This window comes from Macrosteles quadrilineatus, unplaced genomic scaffold, assembly GCF_028750875.1.
Source record: "Macrosteles quadrilineatus isolate MER2022 unplaced genomic scaffold, UCM_ALF_1.0 Scaffold_6__1_contigs__length_79288215, whole genome shotgun sequence".
In the NCBI taxonomy this organism is placed as follows: Eukaryota; Metazoa; Arthropoda; class Insecta; order Hemiptera; family Cicadellidae; genus Macrosteles; species Macrosteles quadrilineatus.
In genome coordinates this window covers 38,359,991-38,378,237 of record NW_026542599.1, presented here as the reverse complement: position 1 = coordinate 38,378,237, position 18,247 = coordinate 38,359,991, and the positions used below count along the sequence as shown (strand labels likewise).

General features: G+C 34.0%; 1 protein-coding gene across 1 annotated transcript; it reads left to right on the top strand.

Moving 5' to 3' along the window:
* Window positions 1-231: 231 nt before the first annotated feature.
* Window positions 232-18,158, top strand: LOC128997470 (serine protease inhibitor 88Ea-like). Its single transcript, XM_054423109.1, has 9 exons — window positions 232-370; window positions 2,123-2,216; window positions 2,838-3,053; window positions 7,350-7,490; window positions 14,050-14,205; window positions 15,064-15,199; window positions 16,230-16,471; window positions 17,525-17,626; window positions 18,105-18,158. Exons 2-9 carry the CDS (start codon window positions 2,145-2,147, stop codon window positions 18,156-18,158), a joined length of 1,119 nt encoding a protein of 372 aa, XP_054279084.1. The 5' UTR covers window positions 232-370; window positions 2,123-2,144.
* The last annotated feature ends 89 nt before the right edge of the window (window positions 18,159-18,247 follow it).

The window sequence follows — 18,247 nt, the reverse complement described above, 5'->3', positions numbered from 1 at the left end:
ATTTACTTAACTAATACCATACAATTATATAGAAGAGAACTAAAAATCGTAGTTTACTTATGAAATTATAATATTATTAATAACCATGATTCACTAATTAATCTAAAGAAGTCCCAGTGACTCATGCGATATAGATTGATTGATGGGATCAAATTCATTGGATGTTTTCAACGATGACCATCTTATATCACAAAACAGCTGACAGCAATGCGGCGTTTATAGACAGAGGAATATCTAGAAGGCCGCGACCCACTACAGATTACAGAAGGCAGCGGCAAAACACAGATTAGAAGCAGTGGCGTTATCGCGGTAGCTGTGGATGGACCTTTGACCAGTTTTGTTTACAGCGCAGTCAGAATTTCCACGAGAGGTATGTCATTTCACTGGTGTTTTAATGTTACAACTCAACTATGCTACAAACTTACAAAATGGTTTAATAATATTATATTTTGAAGGTTTAGCTATACAAGAAAACAGATTTCCATTTCGTTAATTTGTGTTTTACAGGCTTAACCAAGTAATAGTTAATTCAGAAGTTTTCAAATTGTAGTACCGTATCGGCTCTACTACGATTACAGCAAAAATATTTTTCCAGAACTATCCAACTATCGAACTATGTAACTGTTTCCTCACATATAAAAAGTGTTTATTGGTAAAAATCTAACTTAGCCTAGTTGCCTGTTAATATTGAATGTACAGGAAAGTGACATGCCTAGTACAATTTTATATATTGTATTTTGTATATTGTGCAATTTTTATATTGTTTGCATCCAAAGTAGAATTTTATTTTGTAATTTAAATTATTTATTACTTTTACAAATGCAACGTGTATGAATATACTTTCCAAGACAAAATAAGTTGAATGGAAGAAAAATACTGTAGGCCTAATTACGTTCTGAAGAAGAATGTTTGATTACAGTATGCTATTAGCAATCTGACACATACTTAGTTTTCCAACAACCCTTATCATGGCAAGAGTAGGAGAAAATGTGGTATAATATGGGTGCAATCATAAAATTTGCAATAACTTTTAAACTGTTATTGCTACAGCAAAGGGGACTGTACCATTCTGTTAAGAATTGTAAGAACCATAAAGTATTAAAATTTATTAAAATCGGTTGAACTTTTATTTAAATCAAATTTTGGTTATTTTATGGGTTTTTATAAATGGGGAAATCATATAAGTTCAAATAATGTTTGACGCATTTTTTTACAGTAATGGAATTAAAAGGACTACAACAGACTAAATTGTAATCAAAATAATTTTGGCTGTTTGTGATAGCATTGTTTTTATACAGTATGATATTTTATTTTATAGGTTATTGGAAAAACACCATAAAATAATAATAGTTAAATAAAGGATAAAAAATGCCATCAGGGGCCCATTTCATAATAATCTAAAATTTTATCATACACATCCTAACAGACACACACAGACATCACTTCAAAACAATTTTTTTTTGTTCAGGGGGACCCAAAACTTGTATATCCACCCAAAACTCAAACTCGACGTTTTTAACAAAAATAATACATTCTCCATATAGGCCTACTATGTAAAAGGGGGAGGGAAAGAAAAAACATCTTTTGACAATCAAACATAAGCTCAGCATTGGAAATGTAATTACTTTTATGATTCAATGAACAACAGCATTAAATCTACACTCATTAGTATTACAATGAGTGTACAGGAATGCTTGCTTTTGTTTTACCTGTCATAAACTTTTGATGTCTCTTAGAATGAAGTTGAGTTTGCCTTGATGTTTATTCATTGTATAGGAGTGTGTGGTAAGGAAGTTGTATCGAATTGAGAGTCGTGTAAGTAATATTCTTATTCTTTTTCATTGCACAAGAGTAAATAATTAATCCTTTTGAAATAAAACATGTTGTCGTTGACTGTGTATTTCATTAATTCAAAGCATTTTCAACTAAGTAAGTTTTAGTTGGGAAGGGACATATCCATTTTGGAAAAACCGTATTGATTTCCTATGAAGCTATACCTAATACAAAACGTTTGCACAAAATTTTAAATATGATTTTAAATAACTTTTAACTAGCTATTGTTACTAAAAGTTAGAAGACTAGATTATGAAACCAACAGTGATATATTTTATGTAATTTTCAGATTGTGTATTTGCTTTGTCAAGATGTTGTTGCTGTTTGTGTTGGCATCACTGCTTCCTCTCAGTTTTCAACAGTGTCTGACTGCCAAGGATGAGGTATTTTCAATTCTCATGATTTTCAATATTTGTTATTTGGAGGCCTATGTGTTAGCGGGACTTTTAAACCAAGGCCTTATTGATTGAACTTTCATTGAGTCTACCATAAGACCATCAAGAACTACTTTGTATTTATTTACCTTTAGCACATATTTAGGAATAATGAAGCACATCAGTATTCACTTGCAGATTAAACAGCAGTTTTTCTTGGGTTCCTATCCTATAATTACAGTAGTAAGAATCTGACCTTTGTTTAAACTTTTGACCTCAATCATAGAATAAGGGTGTGCCATGCCTCCTAATTGTTCTATGCCTTAAAGTCAAAATTTACCCTCAATATGTACTGACTATCTGGAGTGATGCAGCACAGTTTACTATTTCACTCACTACTGCAACGACAGTCTGCTCTGAGGTTTTTGCAGACTGGCCTCATGCCTACCTGCAGATACTTACTGACTAATGATTTAATCACTTTTCCAGAATATGTTTTAAGCTTAACACCCCACACCAGTCTTTGTTGCACGGTGAGCAGCAGTTTTCTGCAGTCATACCTCGTTGTTCTAGATCCTGCATGTATAAATATGAATCTTAATTATGATTATAATCTCAATATTATTTCAGATACGCAAGCTGAGTGACACAGCACATCAGTCTTTACTGCAGAGTGAACTGCAGTTTTCTGCAGACTTGCTGCGGTCTGCAGCCTCCCTACTGCCAGATGGTAACCTGATAATCTCTCCCTCAAGTGTGTTTCAAGCTTCGCTTCTGGCCTACTTCATATCAGCCAATCAGACTGAGCGAAGTCTCAAGCAGGCTTTGCATCTTGCTGACGATTATGTGAGTACTAAATGTCTATTACCAAATGTGTCAACTGAATTTGTTCGAGTTATAATAATAACTCTTATAAAAGAGATGAAATTAATATTGAATGTAAAACTACAATAAAGAAACCTGTTATATGATGTCAGTTATGGTATTTATTTACAGGAATTGGTAAGCAATAACTGAGTTATGAAAGAAACATTACGTATATTTAACAAACTTTTATATGATTAATCATCAGAAAAGGAAAAAAAATAAGTACAATGTTGTAAGTTAGGTACCGGTAACTACTGTTCTGACACAAGCAATTTATGGGTAAAGTAGTCCAGTACCTACCCAAAAAATTACTCCCTAGTCACAAGGAATAACATGAATTTTCCTATCAAGTTAGTTTAAACTTCCTTATTTTTAATATTAAAGCCTGTTACAGATGCTGAAATTGGCACATATCAGTTCGGCTTGACAGTTAGAATTGTCAGAACATCTGATTTGAGGAACTGAACTGACACTTCCACTACTATCACATTTCTGGCCTGACCTCACATACTGTAGTTTGAACAAACTTTTGCATATTTTACAGGCTCAAATTGCCTTGTCAGTTCGACTTGTTCACACCAAACAAACCGAATCGAACATGTGTATCAATTATCAATTATCAATTATTGAGCGGAGCGAGCGAAGCGAGCGAAGCTCTTTGGGATCAACTTCAATGCAAATAATATAACACCATCACTCAATAACGGCTGAACACATTTCAGCCAAACTTAACAAGACTACTTAGACTAATAATGAGATGGTTTGTAAACAAACAAATTTCAATTAGATAATGCTAATGCAATTTAAAACGAACTTAAAATTTCAAATTTTTAACATTAGGCTTATGGGACTAAAGTAGCTATGACAGTTTTTTTGTTTACAAGAAAAATGTAAACAAGAGAATCATAAGGTATTTCTGAACTTTCTATACTTTTCTTTTAAACGTTTTTAAACCATTCCTATGATTTTAATAAACAAGAAAATACCGTTAAAACATTTTTTTTAAGGCGCGGAATTCACTGAAAATCGAGAAAATATACGGAACTACTTTCTCAATGCGCGGAGCATAAACAAGGAGCGGAGGGATACGGACCGGTGACTACTTTCTTGGGAACCTATTTGTGTTGCCAGCTGATTAGAAACAGCCAATGTTAGAAATCAGGATTTAATAAGCGATATATCGAACCGCATCGAAATCGGTATTTAATCCGATAATACCTCATAGGTTATATTATGTTGAATTACATCGACGGTACAGTAAGTTATTACACTTATTGATAAAACGCAGATTGAACACTGATCTAATTTAGGCATGTGGGGAGGTAGGTCGGGGTTTATGAGTATTCGTGAAGTGTTTTGAAGTAAGGTTAGATTAGGAAGGTAAAGTGTAGGTTATAGCATAGATAAAACGGTTAGTCTATGGTTATAGGTAGGTGATCGGGTTGTTTATTTGTGTTGCACCATATAATTTTTATCTTTTTGAATGGAATAGTTGGTTAAGGTTAAACGGGGAAACGATTTCAAAAATGCTTGCATATGGTCTTAACTTAACACACTATCTACAGTATTCTAGCTTTGACTTTATATGAAGTCAATGATTCTAGCAAATTATTACATACTGACCAAAAGAAAAGAGAACATTTGGATTTGGACCTTTGACCATAGCAAAACTAACATATAATTTATGGAATGTGAAAAGTTGTATATCATTATATACTATTCTGTAATATTAATAATTGTTCGGCAAATCCTCATTTAAATGGCTCGGCTGAAAATGGAATCTGCATTAATTTTGTGAATCAGTAATTTGGTAACAATTCAGTCATTTCAAATGTTGATAACAGTAGCCTATCCTATATAAATACTGTTATTTGATTGCCAAAGCCACGGACTATACATACGTCCAGTTACAACCGTAATAAGTAAACCTGGGCTTATAGAAGTACACTTTTAACCACGGTATGGATAATTGTCCAGGCCTGTCCAAAAGTAGGCTACTAATTTCTAATTATATTATCTACATTGTATATTTAAGGCATGTCTTCCCTACTTATTATATTGTTCTGTTTTCACTTAAATCAGCTGAATGCGATGTTTACTTATTACTTATGTTTATGCCTACATTTCAGCCATCTTATTTTATTGTTCAATAAGTAAGTCTTTTTGCAGTTTTTACGTTTTTACACATTGAAATACATGACTGATAATTCAGTCTATTTTAGTCTTTTAAAGGCGTTTTACATTTGAGTCTTACATTAAAATAGCCCTACATTTTTCGTAGGCCTATGTTTTATCTTTGACTATCAATACAACTAGACATTCCATCCCCATGTTGAATTTGTAGTTCATCAAAATATACTGTATTCAATGGCCAATGGTATTATTAAGGCCAGTATTAAAATGCCGTCGCTAAATCGTCCTAATAATGGCAGAAGACCTACATTCCAGGTACATTGCAATCATATCCTCCATCAAGAATACTTGGTATTAACAATCATAAATTATTTCCAGCAAAGAAAGCTGAGTTTAACCGATTTTTATGCTGCACAGTTGAATTTAAATGTCACATTTCCTCTCCTGTTGTTATACAATACTCGTTTTTTAATAGGTACTGTTTTTTATACTTAAATACTTTAACCAATTGTAAGGGTGAAAAATGAAGTCCAATGTTTTTGTTGTAGGCTACAGTTGAATTTGAATGTTAAATTTCCTTTCTCTTTTTTATACTTAAATGCCCTTTTTGGATGTTAATATCAGTTTCCAACTACTGTAATATTTTCCTGGTCAAAACTACCATAATGCACTTCTCTAAGAGGTAAACTTGAATTATTATAATTTTAATCTTTAAAACCAGCATTAGTAAATAAATCTATTGACCTTTTTACATTTAGTTACTTATACAAATATCAAATCACGTTTGTTCCGCTCAACTGGCTTTCACCTCTCTGAAAGCAACCCTAGTTTAAGATGGGGACGCCATTATGTGCGTATTTTAACCCAAATATGAGTGAAGGATGAGTGTAGGATGAGTGGCGCGATCTTGTAGTCTTGTTAGTGACTAAGGCCGACATGTTCCTTAGACACAGCTGTTAATTAATAGCCCATACAGCTAATGGCAACTAAGGGACCTACAGTTTATTGTGGAATCCGAACCACATTTTTTCCTCGTAATTAACGAATTGGTCTAATTATTTAGGATAGTACTGCGGATAGTCGTAGTACTCACTAGTGCGGACGTTAATCCACACCAGGTAGCATCGCATCCACAGTGCATCCCTATAATTATCCACAATTCGTGACCTCCTAGTAGCTGGATTACAGGACGACGCCACCCGTCCCAGTCAATTATAAATTTGGATTTGAGACAAGTGATTACGTGTCTAAACACAATGCTCTCCTAATTCCTCTCCAAATTAATGGAGGTTTAAGTCAAATACTGTATAGAGTATGTATTTAAATGGTTTGTTTTAACAAGATTTTGGGGATGTCGGTTTAACAGTTTTGTAAGGGGGCCTTAAACAATATGTATGTTTTAAGACTAACAAAGCACTAATGGGATACTTTAAAAAGTAGTGCTAGGTTTTGGTAAACTAAAGTGTTAGAAAATTTAAACAAAATTTTATAAAATTATTGTTTTATAAAATTTTTGAGGCTAGGATAAAAAATGTAAAAAATCAATTGATTCGCCAAGCCTTTTACTTATTAGTGATAAAACAATCAGCTCATTCTCCAAAGCTCCCAAATAGTTTTTCAACTTATTATCCATACAAGTCTCTCATATGTATTTTTTGTACTTTAAACTATATTTTAATAATTAACAATTTAAGATATTATTAAAACACAATTAAACTACCTAGTTTTTGTCAGAGGCAGATCCTGATGGGGGGGGCGAAGGGGGCGACCAGACCGTGCCCCCCTCCCATCGAGCATACATATATATATTTTTTACTACATGTAATATAGGCAAACACATTGCATAAAATAATTTGTCACACTAACTTTGGACAAAGAAATTGTATAAAACTTCCATTTTGGAGACTTAGTTTACACAAATTTTTCGGGGCGTACCCCTGAACCCCCCAGACCCCTCGGTTTGCCCCCTTCTTGTGACTGTTCTAGATCAACTACTGGTTTTTGTATGATTATAAAAAGTATCGTTCACTACATATGACCCAAAAGCTCTTATGCATAACAGGGAAAGAAGAAAGTTTACATTTTTGTATACTGTAAGAGGGAAAATATCTAGGGTTTGTTAACAATCTTATTTCATTTTAGGATAAACTTGACATTCTTGGGGCTTACAACATGGAGAACTTCTACCAGAAACTTCGAACTGCTAAAAGCCGAAGTTACCAACTGAGCAGTGCGAATCGGTTTTATTTTGCCAAAGATTTAAAAGTACAATACTGTATGAAGGTGAGTGTCAAAATTAAACCAAAATGTTTTCAAGACTGGTTATAAAAGTAGAACTCTGAGTAGAATTCAAAGTAGGACTACAGTAAACTCCCTTTTATCCGGACATCGGTTTGACCGGACTACACTCGGTAGAAATTACATCTCTTTATCCGGATAATTTTTATCAGCACATCGGTTTAACCGGACTAGATTGGCAGGAAGTACGCGGTACTGAAACGACTGTTCTCGTGGGAAAGATTTGAGACAAGTGATTACGTGTCTAAATACAATGCTCTCCTAATTTTAAGTCAAATACTGTATAGAGTATGTATTTAAATGGTCTGTTTTAACAAGATTTTGGGGACGTCGGCTTAACCGTAAAAGCCGTTATCCGGACTGGACTCCGTCCCAAGGAATCCAGATAAGAGGGAGTTTACTGTATGATTTTTATGATTTTATGCAAATAACATTGGAGTATGTATAAACGTATCCTGCGTCCATACTTATAACAAAAAAAATCTTGTATCCACTAACTGTCTACTTAAAACACTATCACGCTTGAGATGCGAAAAAAAAAACATAAGTTGGCAACTATTTTGATGGTCTATATTTTTTTTAAACAGAATACTGTAATAATTTCAGGGCTGTGCGAATCCAGAAATTTTGGTTCAAAGCCGAATCCGAATCATAGCTGTACAGCTTTTATCGAATCCGGTTCGAATCCGAATATTTTAATTAATCCCGAGACGAATCTGGGTCGAATCCGAATCTCAAATTTACAGCCGTTATCGAACTCGGATCGAATCCGAATCTCAAATTTAAAGCTGTTATGGAATCCGAATATTTATACCAGTTTAGAGTCGAATCCGAGGAAAGTCAGCGGTATTTACCAATTTTCACATTTAAGACCACGTTTACTGGGCTGAAATAACTTAGGGAATTGCCTCAAAAGTGCCAGAAGAAAAAAAATCTTAAAATGGGCCAAATAAAAAAAGACTTTGAATCTTGAATTCGAATATCGAATCCCAACTCGGATCTATTTCCAGGAAATTCGAATATCGAATCCGAACCCAGATCTGTTTCCGGTATATTCGAATATCGATTCCAAATCCGAATCCAGTTATCAGTAATGGGACAGAGCTCGAAGGGAACTTGACGTGCTTTCACCGACCTCCGCGGAGATAAGATAGTGAACTCTGAAATCGCATTTCGACGATCGTGTGCAGGCTTCCTATTAGTTTCAAAATTTTATTTTTTTCTCGGTTTAAACAATCTTAAAACAAATATATACGAAATGGCGGATAAATGTAAATTATGTCGGAAATCAATTACATCTCGCCACCTGAAAATTCAGTGCTGTGACTGTGCATCGCTTTATCATGCGTCCTGTGTGAAAATGTCTAAAGAAGATTTGGACTACCTAAACGACAACAACGAGGCTTGGCGATGTGACCCATGTTCCGTGACGAGGAGGAAAAGTATGCAGGTGAAGTCTCAGCTCGAGAAAGAAGATGTGAGTATAAAAGCTGTATTTGATCTCCTTCAAGAAATGCGTGAAGAATCCAAAGCGCAAATTCGTAATTTAGAAACTGATCTTGGTAACTCTGTTGAAAGATGTCATCATGACATAAATGAACTCTCAAAGAAAATTGATAAACAATCAGAAGTAATAACAAACTATGAAAAACGCTTTGAAACTATCAATCAAGCTAACTTAGCCTTAACAAAGAGAGTAAAAGATTTAGAAAGTCGCATTGTAGAGCTGGAACAATACTCAAGATCCAATTGTATAGAGGTAAATGGTATTCCTGAGCAGAATGGCGAACAAGTCATTGAGGTAGTGAAAAAGATCGGTAGTAGCCTGGGTGTAGAGATAAATGATAATGATATCGATGCATGTCATCGCTTAGGACCAAAACAAAATGCCAGCGGCAGTGACAGATCTCGGGGGATCATGGTCAAGTTTACCAGACGAGTGATAAAGGAAAACCTGTTGACCAAACGACGTGCTAAACGTAACTTAAATACGAAAGACATTGGATTTTTGACCGGTCCAGCCGAGGTAGTCTATGTGAACGAGAGTCTAAGCGTGGCCAAGAGACAGGTCCTAAACGCAGCACGACAACTGAAGAAGGATGGACTTGTACAGTATGTATGGGTACGAAACGGAAAAATCCTTCTGCGAGTTGAAGAGGATTCGAGGGTAGAAGTAATAACGTCAAAGGAGCAGATTGAAGAACTACGCAGTGTACGCATCGCCAGCGTCAGCAACATCCCGTCAGCAACAGCGTCCCCGACTGGACCACGCAACCCAGACACTCCACCACCACACGACCACGACACGACAAGTACGTCGCCATCCGCACCACAGCTGGCACCACAGGACACGACAAGTACTTTGCCACCATCCACACAACACGACATGACAAGTACCACGGACACCACGACTTCCGCAGATGGTGCTGAGTAGATGTGCTCTAGTCATCCCGATGATTAAGGTATCGAACATTTAAAAATGGTTGTCTCTGTAAATATAATTAGATTTGTAAATTTTTATGTTAGCTTATTTTTTAAATTGTCTTTATTTAACTTATAATGACAACGGTTCTTGAAGATGACAGTTTTACTACTTGTAGTGCCGGTCTTATTATAGTCCAACAAAATATAAGGAGTGTAAGAAAGAATTTCGATTTATTTTGTGTTAAATTCCAGAATTTAACAAAAAAACCTGACATTGTCGTATTGACTGAAGTATGGATTGAAGACCACGAAATATCTAAATATAGTTTATCCAGTTATGTAATGTACGCAAATTGTAATAATAACTATAGAGCTGGTGGCGTGATCATTTACTTATCAGACCGCATTTCTGGTCATTGTATTGATTCAGTTGGAATGCGGACAGCGGATGTCCTATGTTTAAAAATCGATATAAGCACAGATAAACCAGTATTCCTATCCATCGTTGGCATTTATAGATTACATGAGTACAATGTAGATATTTTTATCGATGAATTCGATGGATTATTAAATGCCATTGATAGTCCCAATCTTTTGATTATTGGTGATATCAACATTGACTTGATAAAAAAATCCCCACATGTAGACAATTATTTAATGAAAATGTCAAGGCATGGGTTATTTTCACTAATTGAAAAACCTACACGTGTAACAAAAGATACAAACACTTGTATAGATCACATATTATTTAGACGTAGCGCTAACCATAAGATAGATTATAAAAGCTGGGTAATAGATAGTGAAATTACTGACCATAGAATGACTGCTGTAAATCTTGTTTTAATATGTAACACCAAATCCATTCCTAAAAAATCAATCTTTTCCAAAATAGATTTTGTTAAACTAAAAACGATTATAAAAAGCGTTGACATGTCCCAAATATATTTAACAAACGATACATGCTTAGGTTTTGAAATGCTCGTCGGCATCCTAAATAATGCTGTAGCAGAATCAAAAATCTGTAAAATTAAAAGCTCTACACAAAAACTTAAACCTTGGATGAACAACACTTTAGCGAGTATGGTTAAAGAGAAAAATAAGCTATTTAAAAAATCAGCTAAACAGCCTAACAATCAAATACTTCAACAATCTTATAAAGAGTTCAAAAACAGGTTAATAAATAAAATTAGAACTACTAAGGAAGTGTATTACAGACAAAAATTCGAGTTAAATAAAAATAATACGAAAAAACAGTGGAATGCAATAAACGAGTTAATCGGTTGTGAAAAGAATTCGAATGAGAAAATAATACTTACCCATGAAAATGACGTTTTGGTTCAAGATCAAACCGAAGTTGCAAATATGTTCAATGATTTCTTCCTTACAATTGCAGATAAGCTTAGAGATGACATAGTCTCAGATATTGAGGGAATTAAAACTTCAAATAGTGCGTTCGACACCACGTTTCCAACACGAACCTATTCAATCAAATCCATATTTTTCTTTCCTACAAATACAGCTGAAATTAAAAGTATAGTTAGTGCATTAGAAGATAGAAAAGCCCCAGGTTTTGATGAGTTAACACCTGTTATCATTAAAAACATCATAGACAGCATAGATAATGTATTGGTCCATTTAATAAATCTTAGTATGTCTACGGGTGTATTTCCCAATATTCTTAAAAGAGCTGTTTTAAAGCCATTGTACAAAAAAGGCGATAAAACTAATCCCACTAACTACCGTCCTATAGCCTTACTCTCTATCTTATCAAAAATAATAGAAAAGATTGTAAAGGAGCGTTTGATTAACTTCCTGAATAAAATTAATTTCTTTAGTAAAAACCAGTACGGGTTTAGAAGTAAAATGAACACAAGTAATGCTTTGTTAGATTTTATGTCTCAGGTTTACAATGGAATAAATCAAGGTAAATGCTGTGCAGGTATATTCGTCGATGTAATGAAGGCATTCGACACAGTAGATCACTCTATTTTACTGTCTCGAATGTACGAAGCAGGTATTAGAGGGATCCCTCTCAAGTGGTTCAGTTCATATTTATCAGAAAGAAGCCATGTAACTAGAGTAGGTGAATCTGTTAGTGAAATAGGCATTATTAAGCACGGAATTCCACAGGGTTCGGTATTATCTGGACCATTATTTCTTATTTATGTAAATAATCTTTGTGAAGGTGTATTCAATGGCAGACTAGTTGCGTTTGCTGACGATACTGCACTGTTTTACAGCAGTTCAAATCTAGAGCAGCTTAGACTAGAAATGCAAGCTGATATAAAGATGCTAAGAGTGTGGTTCACAAAACACTTTATGGTCATGAGTCCTAAAACAAAGTACATAATATTCAATTTGTCTCGTAACCTTAGCTTTGCTGAGCCATTAAAATATCATTCGTTAAATTGTAAAATGGATATACAGTGCCAATGTGCGGACATTGAACAGGTAAATTCAATTAAATATCTAGGCTTAAATGTTGACTCGAAGATATCTTGGAAAATACATATTGAGGCAGTTAGACAAAAATTATTGAAATACATCCGGATATTTTATATGTTGAGGCCAATCTGTAGGAAAAATGTTTTGAAATCTATATATTATGCTCTGATAAGTTCGAAAATCGAGTATGGGATTGAGGTGTGGGGAGGAGCATATTACTCAAACCTTAAACCAATAATAACCATACAGAAGTATTTTGTCCGCATAATATCAAACAAAACAAAATTCGAACACTCTGAACAATTGTTTAAAGATTTACAAATTCTTACATTTAAAAATTTGTACATTTTTAAAGTTTTAAAAGCTTTCTTTGATAAAAGTGGGGAAGACCGGCACAATATAGGATCTCGAGCGTTGACCCTTCGAAGATGTTTCAATGTGTCAGTCCCTAAACCAAATTCAACAGCTTTTAAAAACTTTTATCTTTATCTTGCTCCAACTTTCTTTAATTACTTGCCAATTGATATAAAAACGTGTTTCAACAAAAGACGTTTTTGTTATCTCACAAAAATGTTTCTATCCTCCAACGATTCTAATGCATATTATCGAAATTGTTGCCAAGTTTATCTATGACGTGTATCCATTTCCCAATTTATCATATTATTTTATTTCTATATCTTAATGATCAACATATTACTTCTAAACCACATAGTTTTTATATCCTAAATGCATCTAGTTACTCTCCCTTGTTATTTGTACAGTGTTTTCATATTATCAGGTCTAAGATATTTAGTCCTATTTTAACAATGAAGCTTAGTAATGTTATTTTTTTTTAGAGTTGCTTTAGAGTGTAACATTTATTGATGTCGGTGATCCCATCTTTTGAGCTGTTTTTATATGTGTTTTTTCGTAATAGAACATCCCAAACAGGTCTTTGACCTAGGGATGAATTGTTTCATAGTTATAAATAAGTGTGTGAGTTAAATCTTAAATAGTTAATCTAAGTTATTCTTAAGTACTCTGTGTAAAAGCTTGTACAAAAATATGAAACAATAAAGATTTTCTGATTTCTGATGATTTCTGAGTTAGAAGTAGTAGATTCGTTCTCGAACTATTCGCACAGCCCTGAATAGTTTTAAAATGGTTTCCGAGTTTTTATGGGATAGCAGCTCTGAGTCTTTTAGGGAGAAAATTTGATTTTTATTTTCATCTTTAACATTGTGTTGATTAACACCCGTTAGTTTTTCTCTGTGCAATGGTCCAAGCAGGTGTATGACATTTCTTTAAAAGTTATCAAAATCAAGAGGAGAAGGTTTGACGATGGGTACAGGGCTGCACGCTTTAGCACCCAGCTTTAGCAGGCCCAGGTAAAGATATTAGGCCGGGCCCCCCTCCCATTGGAGTATGTGTTTGGCGGGGCCTGGGCCTGGCCCGGCTACCGTAAAAATGTCAGGAAAAACTGGTCTGAGTACGGGCCTGGTGGGTACATACTCTCTTACATATTTTTTATTTCACATTTTTGTGCTGAAGATGAAGAAACTGAAAATAATAATCTAACTTATCCTTACCTCTTTATTAATCTTTGTAACCTCAGCACAATAGGTAAATTTTTAGTCTATTGTTACCAGAAGTTAAACTAATTATAATAATTTACAGGGTTATTATTGTTTGCCAGGTACTGTTTGCTGAGGAATTGTACCCAGCTAATTTCCAAGAGAATTCTAAAGGAGTGGTCAAGAAGATCAACCAATGGGTAGCTGCGCAAACCAGAAATGTTATGAAAGACTTTCTATCCGAAGACGCAGTGACGAAGGACACCCAGTTGGTTTTGGTAAGAAAAAATTCAACCCTTTGAATCCTATAGGGGTTATTCTAATTTAATTATGATTGCATAACCGATGTTATAAACATAAATAGGTATCCGATTTCTTGTAAAACAACTTTTGGTTACATAGACAAGAGGAAAAGTTAAAAATGATAAAATTGCCTTTTTGAGGTGCTAGTCACCTAGAAATCCTCTCCTCTGCCAACTTCTACCGAGTCATGTATAGGCCTATACAGTTTATTTTAGTTGAACCTACATAGGTAAACTCGTCATATTTATTCATCTATTCACTATATAAAGGCAATACAAATCACATATCCATTTAATTTGAACACTAAGCTCCATATAGCCTTATAATAGGCTTGTCTGCAGTGTTTCATGATTTTTATTTTATCTTTTAATTTAATACTGTAGGTAATACTTTTATCTAAAACTTCATTATTTCATATAATATGAATTGAGATGGGGATGCCACCTAGCTGAAGATGCGTTTATTTTTACCCAAATATGAGTGAAGGATGAGTGTAGAATGGGGTGAGTGTGATCTTTGTAGCTTTGTTGCTGACCTGTTTCATTAGCCAGGATAATTTTATTTAAAGCCCAACAATCATCAAGGCACAGCTGGGTCCAGTTTTGAACCATCAAAAAGCTACTGACATTTCTTAGGATCAATCCAGCAACCTTTTGACTGCTAGCATAGAATACTATATTCTGTGCTGCTAGGCGAGCACTATAGCCACTCATCCATCCACCCAGCCAGTCAAATACTTGCAATATCCCATTTTTGTTGCATTTGTTAGTGAATATTTAACATTCATTGCCACAACAGAGTAAAAATCTACAGTTCTCAATTTGATAATTCAGGTGAATGCCGCTTACTTCAAAGGGAAATGGAAGAGTCCGTTTGATGAAAATAATAGTTATGAAGGAAATTTTCATCTCAGCAATGGTTCGGAAGTAAAAACTATATTGATGACTCAGGACGGAAAATTTAAATCCAGTAAGTCTATGTATTCAAAGCAGACAAAAAAGTTAGCCTGTAAAATGTATTGCTTTCTACCTATACATACATACAAACTTTGACTTCAACTAAAAAAATCTATCTCACTTCTCCACCTATTTTATAAGGAATATCATGATTCATGATCCTAGACGTCCCAAGAACAAAACAACCTGCGCAGAAATGAAAAGATCACGTGGTTGGCGCCGGTAGGTACCCTTCAAACCTGCGCGGCTCGAAATGGCCCAGGGTTCTTTTGTTTCTGGTATGTCTCTTTTAGCATGTTACACCTTCCCTGAATCCTCTGCTAATTTGAAAACAAGAAAATATTTTGGGGTACTATTATTTACTTATGTTTTCTTGTTTCTAGCACTGAGGTCTATGTAGACTCATTTCCAATTAATTAATTATTATTAGCCGAAGCAAATATATTTCAATTAGCACTTATGTTTATACAATTAATAACTTTTTAAATTTAACTTTACCTCAATTTTTCATAAACAATTTGTGTAATGCTTCTAGATCTTTGTATTTAATTTTTAGAAAAATTTTTATTTGTGATCTTATTGTGGAAATAAATCTGATTTGATTTGAGTTGTTTTACAGGTTTTGCAACTATATAAACAAGTATACAGACTCTAGGCTGTTTTACCTGTGTTTGTAGTCAAAAATCAACAGGAGGCGCTGACTGACTTTGTGCAAGGGATGATTGTCAAAGTGTGCAACACAACAAAACATTTTATGTAGCCTAATTATTTATTATGATGTTTTGTTGTATTGCACACTTGGAAATTTTGCGCTTGCAACAAAACTAGTAAGCACCTGTTGGTGGGAATTTTGGACTATTTTCTTCAAAAAGGAGTTCAGGGGCTATATATGAATTTATAAAAATACCTAATTTAAAATATTTATTCTACTGTGTGCTGTTACACATAAAAAATCTGATTTTACAACTAACTATCCATAATATCTAATACATTTATTATATGTATCTGATACATATTTTATATGTATATGATATATTTTCTAGAGGTAGACAAGAAGCTAGGAGTTGAGGCTGTGGAGCTACCATATGTTGGAGATGACATTAGCATGTTCGTGCTTCTCCCACTCAAACCTTCTCCATCAGCTGTTCAAGACTTGATAAAGAAGTTGGACGGCAAAGCATTGTTGTCTCTCATCCAAACTATGGGTGCCAAGGAATCTCTTGGACCCAAGAGAACTGTCACCATTCCCAAGTTTACTGTAGGGTCGGAGTTAGATTTGACTCCAGTGAGTAGAATTTGTTAGCAAAGGTTCTTATCATATGGAAGAGTGCTGTGATTCTTGAATTTTTTTTTCAAAATTAAAAACAATTTGGAAAAAATTGGATAAATTTGGCAACTTTTCGAGTTGAAAAACAAAACTTGAATGGGACAGTTTAGTCCACAGAAATGAGTAATCAGATGACATTTTCCATGAAGGGGTGTTTAAAAAATAGACCACCTGAAATAAATGCATCACTATAATTTTTTTATTTTGAGTTATCTGTCAAATAACAGTAAGTTAATGAAGACGTTTCCTATTGCTAATAATTGAAACACAAGATTCATGATATTTTTAGTTGGGAAAGAATTAACCCAGTATAGGTAGCTTTAGTATACAATTTGTCCCTCTTCGGGAAACAATCACTGACACCCACAAAGGTTTATGTATTTGTGAAATTAAAATTGCATAAGATCTGTTGCTTTTCTGTTTTCTTAACATATAATTGTAATCAAAAATGCTCTTATTTTTTTCTAATATCTTCGTTAATCTATTTTAGAGCACTCTGGTTTGTGTACCATTACCAATCTTGTCTTGCTCTAGGTTATTCAGTGGCGGATCCAGAGGGGGGGCGAAGGGGGCGACCGCCCCCCCCTCGGGCATACATATACATATATTTTTTACCGCATGTAATACAGTAGTGCATACACATTGCGTAAAATAATTTGTCACACTAACTTTGGACAATGAAATGGTATAAAACTGCCATTTTAGAGACTTAGTTTACACCAATTTTTCGGGGAGGGGGGGGGTACCCCCGAACCCCCCAGACTCCCTGGTTTGCCCCCCCCTTGTGACTGTTCTAGATCCGCCACTGAGGTTATTCTCACCAGATTCCAGTTGTATGTAGGTAATTGATTTTAACTTAAATATATTTGAAGTAAATCATGATTCCAGAGACTTTACGATACGATAGTTTAATTTTAAAGACAAACAAAGAATTTCTTTAAAAAAATAGCTCAATTACAAAATCTGTCCTTTATCCATATGGTACAGTTATTCTTATTTTACCTTTTACAGATTTTAGAATCACTGGGGGTTGGAGATTTATTCACCAAGTCAGGAGATCTCAGCACTCTGAGCCCTGATATATCATTCTCTGAAGCTGTTCACAAGGCTAAGGTATGTTTTTGTAAGCCTAATATACATTTTACAAATCTTTTTATAATATGAAATATTTTGACAAAGAATGAACGAACTAGTCAACATACTAGATTATAATATATAATATAGATATATGAAAAATAGAAAAATAGGGCTACTATATATAAATAAAGATTAAACATTAATAAACTTAGTACCCAAGTAAAACTATTTATTAAAATATTTACTGACTATAGTTTCGGCTCTAAGGTCATTTTCAAAGTAAATAAAAATCAAAATAAGATATGTAAACAAATAAATAACATATGATATTATAAAACTTTTCTAACTTGTAACATAATTTTGTCTTCATTGATTAATTTATATGCTATATATGATGTGTTTTATTTATTTTCATTAATATTTTCTCAATTTTGCTATTGTTTCATATATTGGATTATTCAATTTTAACACTGTGACAACTACTACATTGGACAAACCTATCGAAATTTTAAAGTTAGATTCAACGAACATATACAGGCATATAAATCGAAGAACAAAACATCAATGAAATCAAATTTTGCAGATCATTTACTAAAATCCAAAAATAAGTTTACTAATATCATAGACTAACCAACACAAGTAGACTTCTCATCCCAT

Coding starts and splice junctions, on each gene's coding strand:
- LOC128997470 (XM_054423109.1), top strand. CDS start 2,145: ATGTTGTTGCTGTTTGTGTTGGCATCACTGCTTCCTCTCAGTTTTCAA. Junction 7,491..14,049: donor AAGTACAATACTGTATGAAG/GTGAGTGTCAAA, acceptor ATTGTTTGCCAG/GTACTGTTTGCTGAGGAATT. Junction 16,472..17,524: donor CGGAGTTAGATTTGACTCCA/GTGAGTAGAATT, acceptor TACCTTTTACAG/ATTTTAGAATCACTGGGGGT.